The sequence below is a fragment of the Pseudozyma flocculosa genome (genome assembly GCF_000417875.1).
Source record: "Pseudozyma flocculosa PF-1 unplaced genomic scaffold scaffold00024, whole genome shotgun sequence".
In the NCBI taxonomy this organism is placed as follows: domain Eukaryota; kingdom Fungi; phylum Basidiomycota; class Ustilaginomycetes; order Ustilaginales; family Ustilaginaceae; genus Pseudozyma; species Pseudozyma flocculosa.
In genome coordinates this window covers 486,428-501,056 of record NW_006920892.1, presented here as the reverse complement: position 1 = coordinate 501,056, position 14,629 = coordinate 486,428, and the positions used below count along the sequence as shown (strand labels likewise).

Sequence of the window (14,629 nt, the reverse complement as noted above, 5' to 3'; positions counted from 1 at the left end):
AGAGAGAGAGAGAGAGAGAGAGAGAGAGAGAGAGAGAGAGAGAAAGAGAGGAGAGGAGAGGACGGGCGGCAACAAAAGGGGGGCAGGGGTGGCACGGTTCTATGGTACAGGGCGCTCGTCTGGTCCGGTCCGGTCGAGTCGGGTCGGGTCGAGTACAGGGAGGGACGGTCCACTGCCGCTCTCGCTCTGCCCTCGGTCTAGGGGACCGAGGGAGAGGGGCGAGGGGGGAGACGGTCGGTAGAAGTACAGCAAGCGGCGAGGGAAAAGCAGAAAGGGACATGTACAGAGAGGCAGGCCAGGGTCCCCCTTTGCGAAAGGGAGGACCGGATGCCGGGTAGGGAACGTGTTGCGCTGGGCCGGAGCTTGAGCGCTATTTCGAGGGCGGGGCCGGCGGCGTGTCCGAGGGCGTGTCGTCGTGTGGGGCGGATGGGCGAATGGGGCGCGTGGGGCGAAGGGGGCAAATGGAACGGTCGGGGTGTTGGCAGTCATTGAGGGCCAAGATGGGACAGCCAGGGGAGATAGATGGGGACCTGCCCACGCGGTGGTGAGGAGCCGGGGTGGGTCGGGTTATCGGTAGGCCCCCCTACGGAGCTTCGTTCAGATGGCGTAGCCGTAGCCGTAGCCGCCCGCCGTTGTCGTGACTGGACCATGGTGCGGCTGCTGGTGGTGGTAGCCCTGGTGATGGAGCTGGTGCTGCGACGAGAGGGGCGAGGGGAGCGGGGAAGAGATCCAGGCCTTGTGCGGTGGTCTGACGGATCCGTCGGCCCTGGCCCTCTTGGCCTCTACGACGTCGTACTGGACCATGCTCTCGGTCTCGCCGTTGGCCGCCGCCGCCGCATCGACGAGGCTGGGCGATACGGCGCGGCTTCGACCGAGGCGGCGACGTTGTTTCCTGCGCCGCTTGAAGCCGGCGCACCACCAAGCGGCGCAGCCGAGCAGGGCGACGCCAAACACGACGACGAGGGCGAGGAGGACGAGCTGCGTCGTCGACCAGCCGGCCAGCGCCGACTTGGCGTGCGCCGCCCCTTGCTTCGTGCCGTCGCTCAGCGAGTCGGTCAGCGTCGAAATCGTCTGCGGTGGCAGCTGACGCCGTTGTTGGGGCCAGCGCGGTCTTGCTGCCACGCTGGCGTCGTTGCTGCGACGCTGCTGGGGCGGAAACGAGGCCATCATGATTGAAGTCGGGGTCGGTGTGTGGACCTAGACCCGGCGACGGCAGAAGCAGCAGCGGGCGGCGGCGGCGGCGGCGGCGGCGGCGGGAGATGGGGAGCGAGAGAGGGAGGGAGGAAGAAAAGGAGAGAGGGATGGGACGAAGTGTCGCGCCTGCGCGATGCCGTTAGGATAGGTAGACGGGCGAGAGAGAGCGAGAGTGTCTGGTGGCTAAGATAGCCGTAGGGCAGATGTGGGGGGAAGGCTGGTATGTGAAGGACGGGTTTGCCTCGCGATCGATCGACGACGGGGTTAGGGAAGGATATGATTGTGGTGGTCGTCGTGGTCGTGGTCGTGGTCTGGTGGCGGTGAGGAGTGAGACGACATTGACCAGGTCGCCGTCGAGCTCCGCTTGAGCGCCCTCAGGCAGGCTAGCGGTAGGTGGGCAGGATGACGACCAACGGCGCTACCTACGCTGCGCTACGGTAACTTTGCCGATGCTCGCTCCTTTGCTTCCTCGCTGGCTGGCTGGCTGGCTGGCCGGCCGCCTGGCTGTCGTCAAGGAGAGGCCTGGCAGGCAGGCAAACAGGCAGGCAGGCAAGCAGGCAGGCAGGCATGGCATGGCAACTTCGGTTGCCAGGGTCGGGATAGGCGTGCGTCTGACGGGTGTCGCGCGCTGGCGCAAGAGGCCGGCCTGGCAGGCCTGTCGCGGCTACAGCAGTGGGCAGGGAGGCCAGGGCAGGCCAGCAGAGCGGGCGGGGCGAAGGCGAGGGCGAGGGCGTTTTGCTGCCAGATTCCGCCCCGGACGCAGCCTTACGGCGTTCTAAAGCGCTGCAGCGCCATTCAAAAATCGGCGCTGCTAGTACCGGTTGGGCTGGGCTATTTTTGAATAGGCCAGCCAGAGGGGAGCAGGCAGGCGCGTGCGTGTGCGTGGTCCCCCGAACTTGGTTTGCTCTGGCCAGGCTACAGGTACGGTAGGCCAGGGCTGACTTGCCCCCAAGGGTGGTTCATACGGCGACGGTGACGGTGACGGGCGACGTCAGCTCTGACTGCACGTTTGCCTATCCGCCTTGGAAGCAAGGTGGGCATTCCACGACGCGCGGCCTTTGCCGAGGAGTGGGAAAAAAACCTTAGCTTGCTCGCTCGCTCGCCGGGGACCGCTTCGCTTCGCTCTCGCTGGCCTGGCCTGCTGCGGTCGCCTCATCCCCATCAAGGCGGCCGACGAAGCTGCAGGCCAGAAGAAAGAGGGTGCGGGATCTACAAAGCATGCAGCGGGCGACGTCTGGTACGATGCCCGGATCGACGACGTTCGAGGGTACATGGCCAGTCTGGCCTGGCCACGCAGACCTGAGCACAGGACCGAGCGAGGCCAGGCCAGGCCGATCTCGTCGCCTCGAGGTCATTTACGCCATAGACGCCGGCGGCCCGACGTGTTTCGGCGACTCAGTGACCATGCATCGACAAGACGAGCCTGGCCTGCGACGCTCGCGCCCTCCTCCATCCCTGCACGTCAAGTAGTCCGTCGCGCCTTCCGCTCCTACACGCTCAAACCAACGACCTCAACGGCGGAACCCTTTCATTCTTTCTCTTCATTCTTTCATTCTTTCTTTGATCCCTCGCGGGTTGGGCGAGGAAGGGGTCTCTTTTTAGAATACAGCGGGTCCGCATCTCGCTCGTCGCGCGGGGCGATCAAGACGCCGGACCCGGGGTAGGTAGATGGTTTGGTCGGTTGGAAGGAGGTTTCTGCGAAAAGTGTCTAGCCGAGATCTTCAAGAGGCGGGTCAGAACGAGAAGAGAAAGAGAATCGAGACAAGACGAGGTGTGACCATGGTGGGATGATAAACACGGAGCAGCGGTCCCCAGCGCGGACCGAAGGGGGGGCCGAATCAAAGGTATTGTCGATGGAAGAAGGCGATCGGTGGCCGTGGCAAGGGGCGGCGGCGGCAAGGGGCGGCGGTGGCAAGGGTCGGCGGCGGCCACGATGGTGCCGTCGCTGCCGCACCCGACCGAAGACGCAGCGCGGCGATGGCGACGGTGGCGCCGGCTCACTGGGGCGCCGAGAGGAGGCTCGAGATGTGCTTGTAGAAGTCGACGTGGCTGGCGTTGGGGCCGCGCGCGTACACGAAGCTGGCGGCCACCTTGGCGGCAAAGGCCGAGCGGGCGTAGGCCTCGGGGATGCGGCCAATGAGCGTGTCGAGGCCGACCTTCTTGACGAGCGTCGGCGGGAAGACGTGCGTCATGACGGCCCTGCGCAGCTCGACGTTGGAGAAGAGGTCGGTGGCCTCGAGTTCCTCCGAGAGCTTGTTGAGCGTCGTCGAGAGCTCGGTCGAGATCTGCGAGCGCGGCTTGCCCGTCTGCTGGTGCTCGGTCCAGATGGCCTCGAACTCGGCGGCGGCGTTCTTGGAAATGATGGTCTGGATGTCGCGCACGTAGCTGAGGTAGAAGTTGGTGGGCTTGCCGTCCTTGAAGAGCATGCTGTCGACGTACTCGGCGTCCGTCAGGCTGAGGCCGCACAGCACCTCGAGCGACGACGACGTGACGCCGCCCTTGTTGGCGCTGGCGTCCGGGTACAGGACGACGCCGCGCTTCTCGAGCTCGAGGCGCGCCTGGCGCGTGATGAAGAGGTTGGCGCCCTCGACAATGTACTTGAAGTGGGGCTTGCCCTCGGCGTCAAACAGCTGGCCGACGTTGGAGATGTTGATGGCCTCGGGGCGGCCGCCGCACGGCACAAACAGGTCGGCGCTGAACCGGAGGTGGGCCGTGTTGCGGAACGCGACGCCGTCCGGGATGACCTCGCCCGAGGGCAGCTTGACGTCGTTCTGCTCGACGAGGACGCGGTAGCCCTGGGCCGACAGCTTGGACGCGTCAAACTCGGAAATCATGCGGCGCGCCTTGGCGAGGCGCACCAGCTCCGGGCGGTCGAGGCCCTTGGGGTCGTAGATGACGCCCGAGCCGTCGATGATGGCCACCGTCTTGTCGGTCGAGAGGAGGATCTCGTTGGAGCCCAGGTCGCCGTCGGGCCCGCCCGTCTGCACCTTGGTCACCTCGGCCTCCTTGAGGCCGAGGGTGCGGTAGATGCCGACAATGTACTGGCGCACCGAGAGCGAAGTCATGCCCCACACGTCGTGCGGCACGCCTCCGAGCGTGCTCGCCGTCTTGCCCGTCGTAAACGACTTCCACCAGGGCGCGCCGCGCGAGCGGGCGTGCTCGGCGGCGAAGTCCATCAGGTCGGCGGTGCCCTCGTCGGGCCCGAGGAACAGGATCTCCTCCTTGCCGAGCAGGTCGACGATGGGCTCCTTGACGCCCGGCGTCTCGCCCTTGATGAGCAGGTCGATGATGGCGTCGACGTACTTCTCAAACGCCAGGCGCGGGTTGGCGTCGAGCGTGGGCAGGATCGTGCCTTTCGCTCCTCCCTCGGGGATCTCCTTGTTCTTGAGCTGCTGGGTGCTGGCGAGCGCGTAGTTCTCGTCAAAGAGGGTGCGCTGGTTGATGCTGTAGTTTTCGCGGTTCTTGCTGCGGACGATGCGGATGCCGCCGCGGGCGACGTCGCGGAAGCGGACGTGGAAGCCGCGGAACTCGGCGCCGACGACAAAGATGATGCCGTAGGGGCGCACCGGGTACTCGACCTCGGGCAGGAAGTTGGGGTCGAGGCGGAAGCTGAGCGCCACCTTGGTGGGCGTGTAGAAGTTGGTCTTGAGGACGGCCTTGTTGAAGAAGAGGAAGGCCTCGAGCACCTGGCGCTCGTGCGAGTTGCTGGCCGCCTTGCGGATGCGGTCGTACATCTGCTGGTCGTCGAGCACCTCCTCCTTGACCAGGCGCTGGTACGACAGCGTCGGCACCAGGTCCTGGTCCTCGGCGCCGCCCGGGTAATGGGTGTTGGCAAAGTGGACGTAGAGCAGGCGGATCAGCGTCGGGTGGTTCTCGATGACCTCCTGGATCGACTGGCGCGTGAACGTCTCCTCGCGGAAGCGCAGCTTGATCTCGTTGAGGATGGCCGCCTGCTGCGAGTCGTTTTCGTCGAGGAGGTTGCGCAGCGCCTGGTACGCCTGGCCCAGGCGGTTGCAGAAGTGCTGGGCGAAGAGCCAGCCGACGTAGGCGTAGGTGGCCTCCTGGACCGCGTGCGTGTTCTCGGCCAGGGCGGGCTGGAAGAAGGGGTTGTCGGGCAGCACGTAGATGAGCGAGGCCTCCTTCATCACCTGGTGGATCGAGTGCTCGATCGGCGGGCTGCTCGACGCCGGCAGCGGGTTGAGGTAGATCGAGATGATGGTGACGTTGTTGCTGAACTGCTCGACGTACTTGCGCGACGAGAAGAGGCCGTAGAAGTGGTACAGGTCCGAGAGGGCGCTGAAGAAGCTGTTGGTGGTGCCCATGCGGTAGCCAATGACGATGCGGCGCTCGCGGCTGCCCTCGACCTCAAACATCTCGATGACGGGGCCCTGGCGGCGCAGCACTTCGTCCATGATGGCCTGGTAGATCTCGAGCGTCTTGTCGCTCGCCTTGGTGAGGAACGTCTTGTCCGACACGGCGCGGATCTGGGCGTACTCGGCCGTGCCGGGCGCCGGCCGCGGCTCGACAAAGTTGCACTTGGCCAGGAAGTAGCACCGCAGCTGCTGCTTGGACTGCGCCGACACGGAGCCGGCGGAGCGGTACGTCTCGAGGCGGTATGCCTTGTCGACGCTCGACTTGTCGAGGTAGTTGGAGTCGATGCGCTTCTCCCACTGCGGGCCGGCCACCTGGCTCTTGCCGGCCTGGCTCGAGTGGATAAAGACGGCGCCGTTGTCCGACTCCTTTTCCAGGTCAATCTCGAGGCTGTTCGAGTGCTTGGTGTACGCCATGATCTTGGCGCCAAACAGGGCGAGGATGTGGTCGGCGATCGTCTCGACGTTCTCGAGGGCAAAGTAGGTGTCGGCGATGCCGAGGTTCCTGCGGGGGCGAGGTAGGAAGGAGGTCGCGCAGAGGGTGAAGGGGGAAGAGATGCCGCGTCGTCAGCCTCGGTCCTCGTCCGTTGCCAGCTGTTGCCGTTGTTTGGTTGCCTGCGGGGCATGCCGTGCCGAGCTGGTCCGTCGCTTGCAACGGACTGCACTGCACTCACTGGTAGAACCAGTCGACCTCGGCATTGACCAGGTCGGGCGGGATGAAGCCCTTCTGTGCGAGGAGCGACTTGACCTGGGCGGCCTGTTCGGCCTTGCCCTCGAAGACGGTATCCGTGTATCCTCTGCGCGGGTCGGCGGGAGAGAGAGGCGGGAGGGAAAAGGAGGAGGCAGGGGAGGTCAGCGAGGCTTGTCCGGCTATGCTGCGCTGCTGCTTTGTCGCCGTCGTCTGGCGCGCCAGGCACTCACACATTGTTGGAGAGGATGTGGTCGACGGGGGTGTGGGTGCCGCTCCTCTGGGGCGTGGCGGCGTTGAGGAGGGACTGCTTGACGTTTGCGAGGGTATCGAGGGGGCCGTTGTTCGTCGTCATCTTGGCAGGCTGCTGCTGGTCGACCGAAGGGGCCATTGCGCTGAAGAGGCGAGCGAGCGGGCGAGCGGACGAGGGAAGAGGAGGAGAAGGAGCAAGCGAGCGAGCAGACTCTAGGCTGCAATCATCCAACGCAAGAGGTGGCGGGAGGCTCGACGATGGCGGCGGTGGGTGCAAAGCACGAGAAGGTGGAGCAGCGGGAGAGAGAGAGAGACAGGGGAAGTGACTCTACCGCAGAAGAAGGCGTGAGGGGGCTGTGAATGAATGGAGACGAGAGGAGAAGGGAGAGGCGAGCAAAGGGGCACAGGGGCGGCCGAGTGGTTATATACCTGGCGCAGCGAGCGAGGGCCGAGGGTTGGGGGGCTGGCCTGTCGGAATTTTTGTGGGGAAAGAGAGGATGGCGGTGACCGCCCCTAGCGCAGCCCCAGCTCAGCTTGGTCGGCCCAGACACAGGACGAAGGACGACGACGACGACGACGGTGTCGACGATGCCACGTACAGCCCCCTGGTGCTTGGGACGGCAGCTTGGCTTCCGGGGAGGCAGCCAAGGCAGGCAGGCAGGCAGGCAGGCAAGCGGCTCGCTCCAGGACGTGTAGCCTGCCTGCCCTCCACCCAGAGAGAGAGGGGGGCCGGCAAAAAAAGATCGAGGCTGGCGGGCGGGCGGCGGGCGGTGCGAGCCGTACGTCGTGGCTGATGGACCCTATGCCTGCCCGCCTGCCTGCCTGTGCTTCTCTCGGGAAGGCACCCAAAGGTCCGTTCGTGCGTGGCATGGGCCAGTCGAGCCGTGGCCGTGGCCGTGGCCGGCGAAGCCGATCGGCCCTCGAACCAGGCCAAGTTCAACACCACGCCAGCCTCTGGCCTTCTTGCGTTGCGTACGTGTCTCTCTGGCCCCGTCCCGCGGCCCATTGACCGTACGCTGGTCCGACGACTTCGGCGCTTCCTCCGGCGCTCCCCTGCCCCCCCTGGCCGTCGTCACCCTGCCTGGCGGGCCCATTGAAAACACGCACCTTGGCCTTGGTTTCAAGCAAGCAGCAAGCAGCCTACCTGAGGTACCGGTAGGCCTAGGGCCTCTTTCGATGTCAGCCTCGCACGGTGCCATCGCAGCGCAGCGCAGCACAGCGATCGAGAGACGAGGGAGAGAGAGATGAACGAAGAGCCAACCAAGGCGAGGAGAGGGCCGCCTGCTTGGGACCTGACGGCCTTCGGGGAGAGATCCGAGCGGGGCGGCGTCGGGTTACTGTAGGTGCTGCGCCGAGGAGGCGAAACTCTGGACGCGTGGTCATGAGGGCAAGGGCAACGGCAAGCAAGCAGCAAGGCCCCTAGCCTCTGGTCGAGGGCCGGACCACCACCACTTCATCGACCCTGCTGCGCTCGCTGCCTCTGCTCGTGCCGGCTGGTTGGCGGGCGGGCCCCCGCCTGCGGCCTTCTCGCGCCATTCGCAGGACGCTCCCGGTCAAACGGCATGACGGCCGGCCAAGACGAAGAAGGAGCGAGCTGGAGGCTGGCAGAGCCCGTAGGATAGCGCCGACGGGGGAGGGCCAGCAGGCGGTGCCGCCTACTTGTTCGGAAGCCTGCCGCTGGCGAGGGGCGCGGGGGCGGGGGCGGGCAGGCCAGTCAAGTTGCCATCAGGAAGGCAGGGCCGAGCCCGACCAGCCCTGGGCGCATGCCGGATTGCGGGGCCGGGGGGCAAACAGAGCGGGTTGGCGGGCATTCTGCTTCGGGGCCAGGTCAGGCGAGGCAGGGCGACTGGGGCCGCCGCCATGGAGGAACGTGCCTGGGCCAAGGGGGTGGTCTGGCGGGCACGCAGCCAGCTTTGACGGCCGGCCCCGCCGATGATGGATGAATGGCGTGCCCAGCGCTGCCTCTGCGCCGCCGTCGTTTGTCGGTAGGTGGCCAAGGAGCAAGCGCAAGACGAACAACGAAAACGAGTCATGGAGCGCCGTGTCCAGCCTGGCGTGATCATCGACGACGACGACGACGACGAGGAGAACGACGAGGAGAACGTTACGTTGCGGCCCGGGCGTAGGGGCGTACGTTGGCGGAGGGGCTGGACCGGGAACGAGGCCGAGGATGCATCGGTCACAAGGCGGCGAGGCAGGTGGCCGTCGGTCGTCGGCCCTCGATTCCGGCGAAATTGCCGCCAGGGATCCGGTGGCGGAGCGTCAGGCCTTGGCTTGGAGGCGCGAGAGCGTTTGTCCAACATCGTCGGTCGGTCGATCGTGCCAGAGGTCCTACATACGACGCAGCCTGGCTTGGACTGGACTCGACCAGAGGAGCCAATATGAGAGGCAGGGGCGGGATGCGTGCTCGTATGTAACTATCTCGTTCCATGTCGATCGCAGAGGACATGGCGTCGTGGGTGGCCAACGCGAGCAGGACACGACGACGACGGCCTGCCAGACACAGCGACAGGGAGAAGGCTAGGGAGAGGGGACCGAACGAGGTGTCAATCTTCCATCGGCCTTGACGGCGTGGGCCGACGACCCCTTTTCCCCGCCCTCCCCTGCCCCATTTTTCATGATTCCCCCGCCTTTTCTCCTCGTGCTTCTCTCCGCCTGCGAGATCCCAGCGCAGCGCAGCGCACGCATGCTTTCCGCTCGGATGTGGGTGTGTGCGGGGGTGGAAGAGGCTAGCCAGGGCGGGACGAAGGGGCCCGGCCGGCGTTGTGTCTCTTCTCGAGACAAAAGAAAGGCGAGGGGGTAAGTGGGCTACAAGCTTGCCACGGCCCCCCGCTGCCGCTGCTGCTGCTGCTGAGCGAAAAACGGCGTCGATCCTCTGGAAGAAACCAGCAGCCCCAACCAACCTGCAGCTGGCTCCATCTGGCCTCTTCGACTCGGTGGTCATCCGACCCCGCCTCGACAAAGTTTTCTAGCGGCGGTCTGGACGGCGACATCGACATTGCACAGCAGCAGCAGCACTGCTCGGTCGGGGCACGAACGAGGTCTTGCGGGTTGCGTTTTCCTCGGTCGCGCCAGAGACGACGACAGACGTGCTCTCAGACCCGACGTCGAAGTGCCCGACGTCTGGGGGGGGCCAATCAGGTGTCGACGAGGTCTCGAGACGACGACGACGACGAGCGAGCGAGGCCAAGCAAGGCAAGGACAGGCTAAGACGGGGTGCAGGCGTGACCGTACATGTCGGATCGTCCCGATTCGCCGTGCGGGGAATTGCGGGGTGGGTGGGCCCCCGAGGTCTTTGGCCGCCGCTTGCTTTTTCTTCTTGGGCCAGAAGAAAGCCTGCGCGGCTCATCCCTGCCTGCCTGCCTGCCTGCCTGCCTCGACCTGGATCTGGACGTCGGCGTGGTCCCCGACGTGCTCCTGACGATGACTCGATGGGGAGGTGGGGTCAAGTTCCAAGTCCAAGTCCGACCTCCAAGTTCAGGAAGAGCTAGCTCGAACTCGAGATTGGGCGTCGGAGCTTTCCGACTTCGAGGGCGGAACAAACACATACCCGTACCGCTCTCCGCTTCGCCTTGCCGCCACTTTAACCTCTCTCTCTCTCTCTCTCGAGACGAGGTCTAGGAGGAGAAGGCTGTCCGGGGGGGCGGGGAGGTGAGGGCTCGGAGATTTTACACCAGGCACACCGATGTGGCTGTACGGTATGCATTCCCGTCCCGTCACGCAACGCTCTTGCTTTGGCGTACACCGCGACCTGACCCCGCATCGTCTTCACTAGAAGCGGACCGAGAAAGCCTCGATACGTCTAGGGTTGACTGGCCCGGTCTGATCCATCAGTCGGAGCGCCCCTTTCTTTCGAGGTGATACGACCAAGACGGCCAATCGAGGCCGTCACGGCGATGATATCCCCCTCGGACCCTCTCACACACACCCTGCCAGCTCGGTCAAAGAGGGACTGGGATGTGAATCGCTCAATCGGTCATTACACGTCGTTAGAGGTCGTAAACGAGAAACCGACGTCGGTCGATACCAGAACACAAGAGACGATAGGACAGTCGCCGAGCTAGAGACTAGAACGAAAACAGCTCGAAGCGCCAAAAAAAGTGCAGAGTTGTCGAAGTCAAAGTCGAGGGTGAGCCAGGGCCAAGGACGGGTTGGACGACGAGGCGAGGGGAGCCCCGCCCCCACTCCCCCTCTCCCGGGTGGGGAAACCATGCGGGGATGGCCGCCAGCCTTGCTTGGCGAAGTCCACCTCCCCACAGGAAAGGAGCCGGACAAAGCCAGAGCCCAAACCCATTGCCCCCGCCCACTCCCCGCTGCACCAAATAATGCAGAAAACACAAAGATTACCTGTGACGTTGTCATTCCCGCCCAAGAGGAGAAACCAGGAGAAGAAATCAAAGGAGCGCCGCGCCGAGCCGACGTGGACGCGAGCGTGGACGTGACCCGCCGAGGCCCGGTGGCGTTGCTGCTGCTGCATCGGCTGTCGACACGGCACGGCCAGGCTCGCCGTGGCCTGAATTTGAGATGGGCCCGAGGCGACCGACCCTGGCACCGTGTGGAGCGCCGCAGCATGGCCGGCCTCGGGAGCCCTTAGGCTGCGCCCTCATGCTTTGGCGCCTCGTCCGCCGCCGCGTCGGACGCGCTCTCGATGGCAGAGGCCTCGTCACCCTCGCCCTGGCCCTCGCCCTGGCCCTCGCCCTGTCCGGCTTGCTCCATCGACGCTGCATCGGCACTGCCCGCGTCGCTCGCCGGGGCTGCTGCCGCCTCCGCAGCCGTAGCATCGCCGTTGGCTTCGGCTTGGGCGTGGGCGTCGTCCGCCTGCTGCGCGTCCTTGGAGCCGGCGTCGACGTCGTCGTCGCCAATGAAAATGGCCGTCTTGGCGCTGGCAGCCGAGTCCCTCCTCTGCAGGTCAGAGGCCCCGTCGCCGTCGCCATCTGCCATCGTCGACCACGACGGCCGGTGCTCTTCGTCGTCGAGGTCGGGCCGCTGCAGGATCGCCGCAGGCCTAGGGCTGGGAGCGGGTGGTGGGATCAGGCCCAGGTCGTCGCCGTCCTTCGGCTCGTCGTGAGTGCCGGCGGAAGCCGAGGGCGGGGCCGACCCGAGCGCCTTGAGGTGGGCGAGGCTGCGCGGGCTCTTGCCCTTGCGCGCCAGGTTGGGCGACTTTAGGCTCTTTTTGCCGTTGGTCAGCTTCGTCGGGCTCGGGAGCGAGCGGCGGGGCACGTCGACCTCTTCCTCCTCTTCGAGCACGACGCCGCGCCTGGCGGCCTTGCTAGAGCCCGCCACATTGCGAGGCGGGAGGTTGTCGGTCGACGAGAGGTCGTAGGTCTCGACGAGGTGATAGAAGCGCGAATACAGCGACGTCTCGGCCTGTCGAGGGCGAGGGCGAGGGCGAAAAGAGGGAAGCGGTGCGGGTCAGCTGGCTGGCTCTGGCTTCGCGACGGCCCTGCCAGACCATGCACGCGGCCGGCTCACCTCGCAAGCATCGAAAGTGTCTCGGTGGTAGCACCAGGCGTGGACAAAGATCCTGCTGAGGCGGCGCGTGATGGCGCCAAAGTGGCGTAGGCTGGTGCTGGGGACGTAGGTGCGGCTGGGGAAGTGGCGCGCCGAGTTGAGGAGCGAGGTGGCGCCGTCGAGGGTGTGGACCATGTAGTCGATGGCGCAGCACTGCTTTTCCTCGCCGTGCGATGCGCAGAGGAACATCCAGTCCCCTGCGTTCATGGCGGCGCAGCTCTGCGGGTTGGCGTGCTTGTCGCACTCGTGCTGGAGCGACGTGATCCAGGGCGTCGAGAGGTCGAGCACCAGCCTGCGGAGCTGCTCGTAGACCCAGACGTCCGGGTCGACGGGCTGTAGGGCGCCGTCGTCGTCGGAAGAGAGCGACGAGGCCGACGAAGGGCCAGACTTGTGGCGGGGCGACGAGAGCCCAGAGGAGCCCGGGTCGAGCTCCGAGTCGGGCGGCAGCGCGACGATCCTCTCGACGTCGTGGGGGTCGCGGCGCACGAGGAGGGCGAGGTACTCTTGCAGCTGGAAGGGGCTGTCGATGGCGGCGAGGGTCGAGTTGGAGGGGGCGGACGAGGACGCGGAGGGGTGCGGGTGCGCCTTGGAGGCGGATGGGCTCGAGGACGAGGACGATGCGGCCGCCTGTGCTTCCTCTGCCTGCCTCACTTCGTCGAGCTTCTGGCCCCTTCTGATGCGGTTCTGGAAGCGCTTGGCGGGCTGCGCCGCGGCCTCTGCGGCCGACGACGGGGCTCTCTCTGCGATGCTCATCTTGCAGCTGATATCGCCAGGCTTTTCCAAGTGAGATTGAGGGAGTCGTCGGCTGCGGACGGTGCGGTCGTTGAGTCGCGAGGCCGAGCAGCCGGATCTCTCTGTGCGTCGTGGTGTCGTGTCGTGTCGTGTCGTGTCGGGTGGTGCCTTGACAAGGGAGACGTTGGGCCGACCGAGTGCGGAAGCAGACAGGGAGCAGCTGGTAGGAGTGGCAAGGAGGCGAGGAGGCGAGGAGGCGAGGAGGGTGAGGGTCGTCGTCGTCGTCGTGGAAGAGGGCCAGTTGTCGTCGAGGGTCGTGTGTGGCCTCTCTGTGGGCCTTCCTCTGGCTGGTGAGTGGTGGGTTGGCCGTGCGCGCGTGCCGCAGAACCTTTCTCTCTTTCTGCCCTGCTGCCTTGCTGCCTTGCTGCCTTGTTTGGCTGGCTGGCCGGGCTCTGGCTGTCTCTGGCTCCGTGGCTGCTCGCCTGGCTGCCCGACTCCCGCGATGGGAGCCCCTGTTTGGCCGTCCCGCCCTCTGGCCCTCGCCAGGCCATCATGCGCCGCCTCGCCCGGCCAGCCTTCGCCTGCCTACACCTCTTGAGGCCCCCTCTCACGCGAGGTCGCGACGCTGGCTCGCCTGCCTGCTGGCCTCTTCGCCTTGGCCCGCTCGGCCTGGCATGGCCTGGTCACCTCGTCGCCACCCTTCGGTCTCTGCCGCGCGCCACCTTGTCGTCTCCCCCAAGGGGCCTCGCAGCGGGCTTGGCTGCAAGTGGTGCCCCCCTCGCTCGCTCGCCGTCATGTCGCCGAGCCGTCACCTTGGTGCTGTGCTGCGATGCAGGCCACCTTGCTCGTCGGGACGAGGCGTCTTTCCGCCTCGATGCTTGCTTGCTGGCGGCTGCGCGTGCGGATGCACCGAGGACCGAGCAGCCCTAAATCTCGGCGGAAATTGCGAGCGTAAAAGGCCAGCCCGCTGGCCACGGCAGGTGTGGCTCGGATCCGGGCGAGGTTTCGCCACGCTGGGTGACGACACCGGGCCCACGCACGTTTTCAACGAGGAGGGTTATCTCCGGGTGACGGGCCTGCCTGCTTTGGCTGTCGTTCGGTCTGGCGCCGCCTGCCAGGCCCGTCCTGACCGTGGCCACGTCGCTTGCTCGGGTGGGCCGCGGAACCGTACGTACGGCCCTGCCCAGTCTGCTGCTGGCGAGGAGCAGCTCGGCGGATGGGCCGACGACGAGCTGTGGTGACGAGGAAGAGCGAGCGGCGGGCTGGCGAGCAAGGGAAGGCTGAGCTCAGGCGAGAAGAAAAGCTTGCCTGCGCGCCAGCCAACCAACCGCCTGCCTGCCGGGCGCCAGCCAGCAGCACATTGAGCGAACCCTGGGGATCCCCGCGACGGAACGCTGCAGAAAGCACCACGCACGCCCGCACAGCATGAAGCAAGCAAGGCAAGGCGGGTGGTCAAGTAGGCAAGCCGCTGCTCGCTGGCAGCCTGCCCAGCCTGTCGCTACCCGACCTGCGCCACGGCCATACATGGCCACGGCCGCGACGGCGACGTCGAGCTCGCCCTCGACCTTGGCGACCTGCTCGCCTGCATGACACGGCCCTCGGTCTGACCGCCTGTCGAAACAGGCCTACCGTAACAGACAGGTAGTTAGGCGGGGAGAGCAGCTCCCTTTTTCCAGCGGAACCCAACCGTCGGCGTGGGCCGACCGCCTCGGAGCGAGTCAGAGAGGCGCGGAGAGAGAGAGAGAGAGAGAGAGAGAGAGAGAGAGAGAGAGAGAGAGAGAGAGAGACGAGTGCGCGTCGTCGTCGCGCGCGACGAGAGCGGGACGGCGGGTCACCGAACCGAACGCGTCGCGAGACGACGACGACGACACGAGGAGGTAGG

General features: G+C 66.0%; 3 protein-coding genes across 3 annotated transcripts; all 3 read right to left on the bottom strand.

Annotated features, from left to right (window-relative positions):
- Positions 1-597: 597 nt before the first annotated feature.
- PFL1_06254 (uncharacterized protein) lies at positions 598-1,170 on the bottom strand (the record flags this gene model as incomplete). The annotated part of the gene is made up of 2 exons (XM_007883792.1): positions 598-693; positions 754-1,170. The coding sequence occupies 2 exons, from the start codon at positions 1,168-1,170 to the stop codon at positions 598-600; spliced, it is 513 nt and encodes a 170-aa protein (XP_007881983.1).
- Positions 1,171-3,191: 2,021 nt separating this feature from the next.
- Positions 3,192-6,643, bottom strand: PFL1_06253 (uncharacterized protein; the record flags this gene model as incomplete). The annotated part of the gene is made up of 3 exons (XM_007883791.1): positions 3,192-6,069; positions 6,239-6,361; positions 6,486-6,643. 3 exons carry the CDS (start codon positions 6,641-6,643, stop codon positions 3,192-3,194), a joined length of 3,159 nt encoding a protein of 1,052 aa, XP_007881982.1.
- Positions 6,644-11,094: 4,451 nt separating this feature from the next.
- On the bottom strand, positions 11,095-12,768 carry PFL1_06252 (uncharacterized protein; the record flags this gene model as incomplete). Its single annotated transcript, XM_007883790.1, has 2 exons — positions 11,095-11,871; positions 11,977-12,768. The coding sequence occupies 2 exons, from the start codon at positions 12,766-12,768 to the stop codon at positions 11,095-11,097; spliced, it is 1,569 nt and encodes a 522-aa protein (XP_007881981.1).
- Between the last annotated feature and the right edge of the window lie 1,861 nt (positions 12,769-14,629).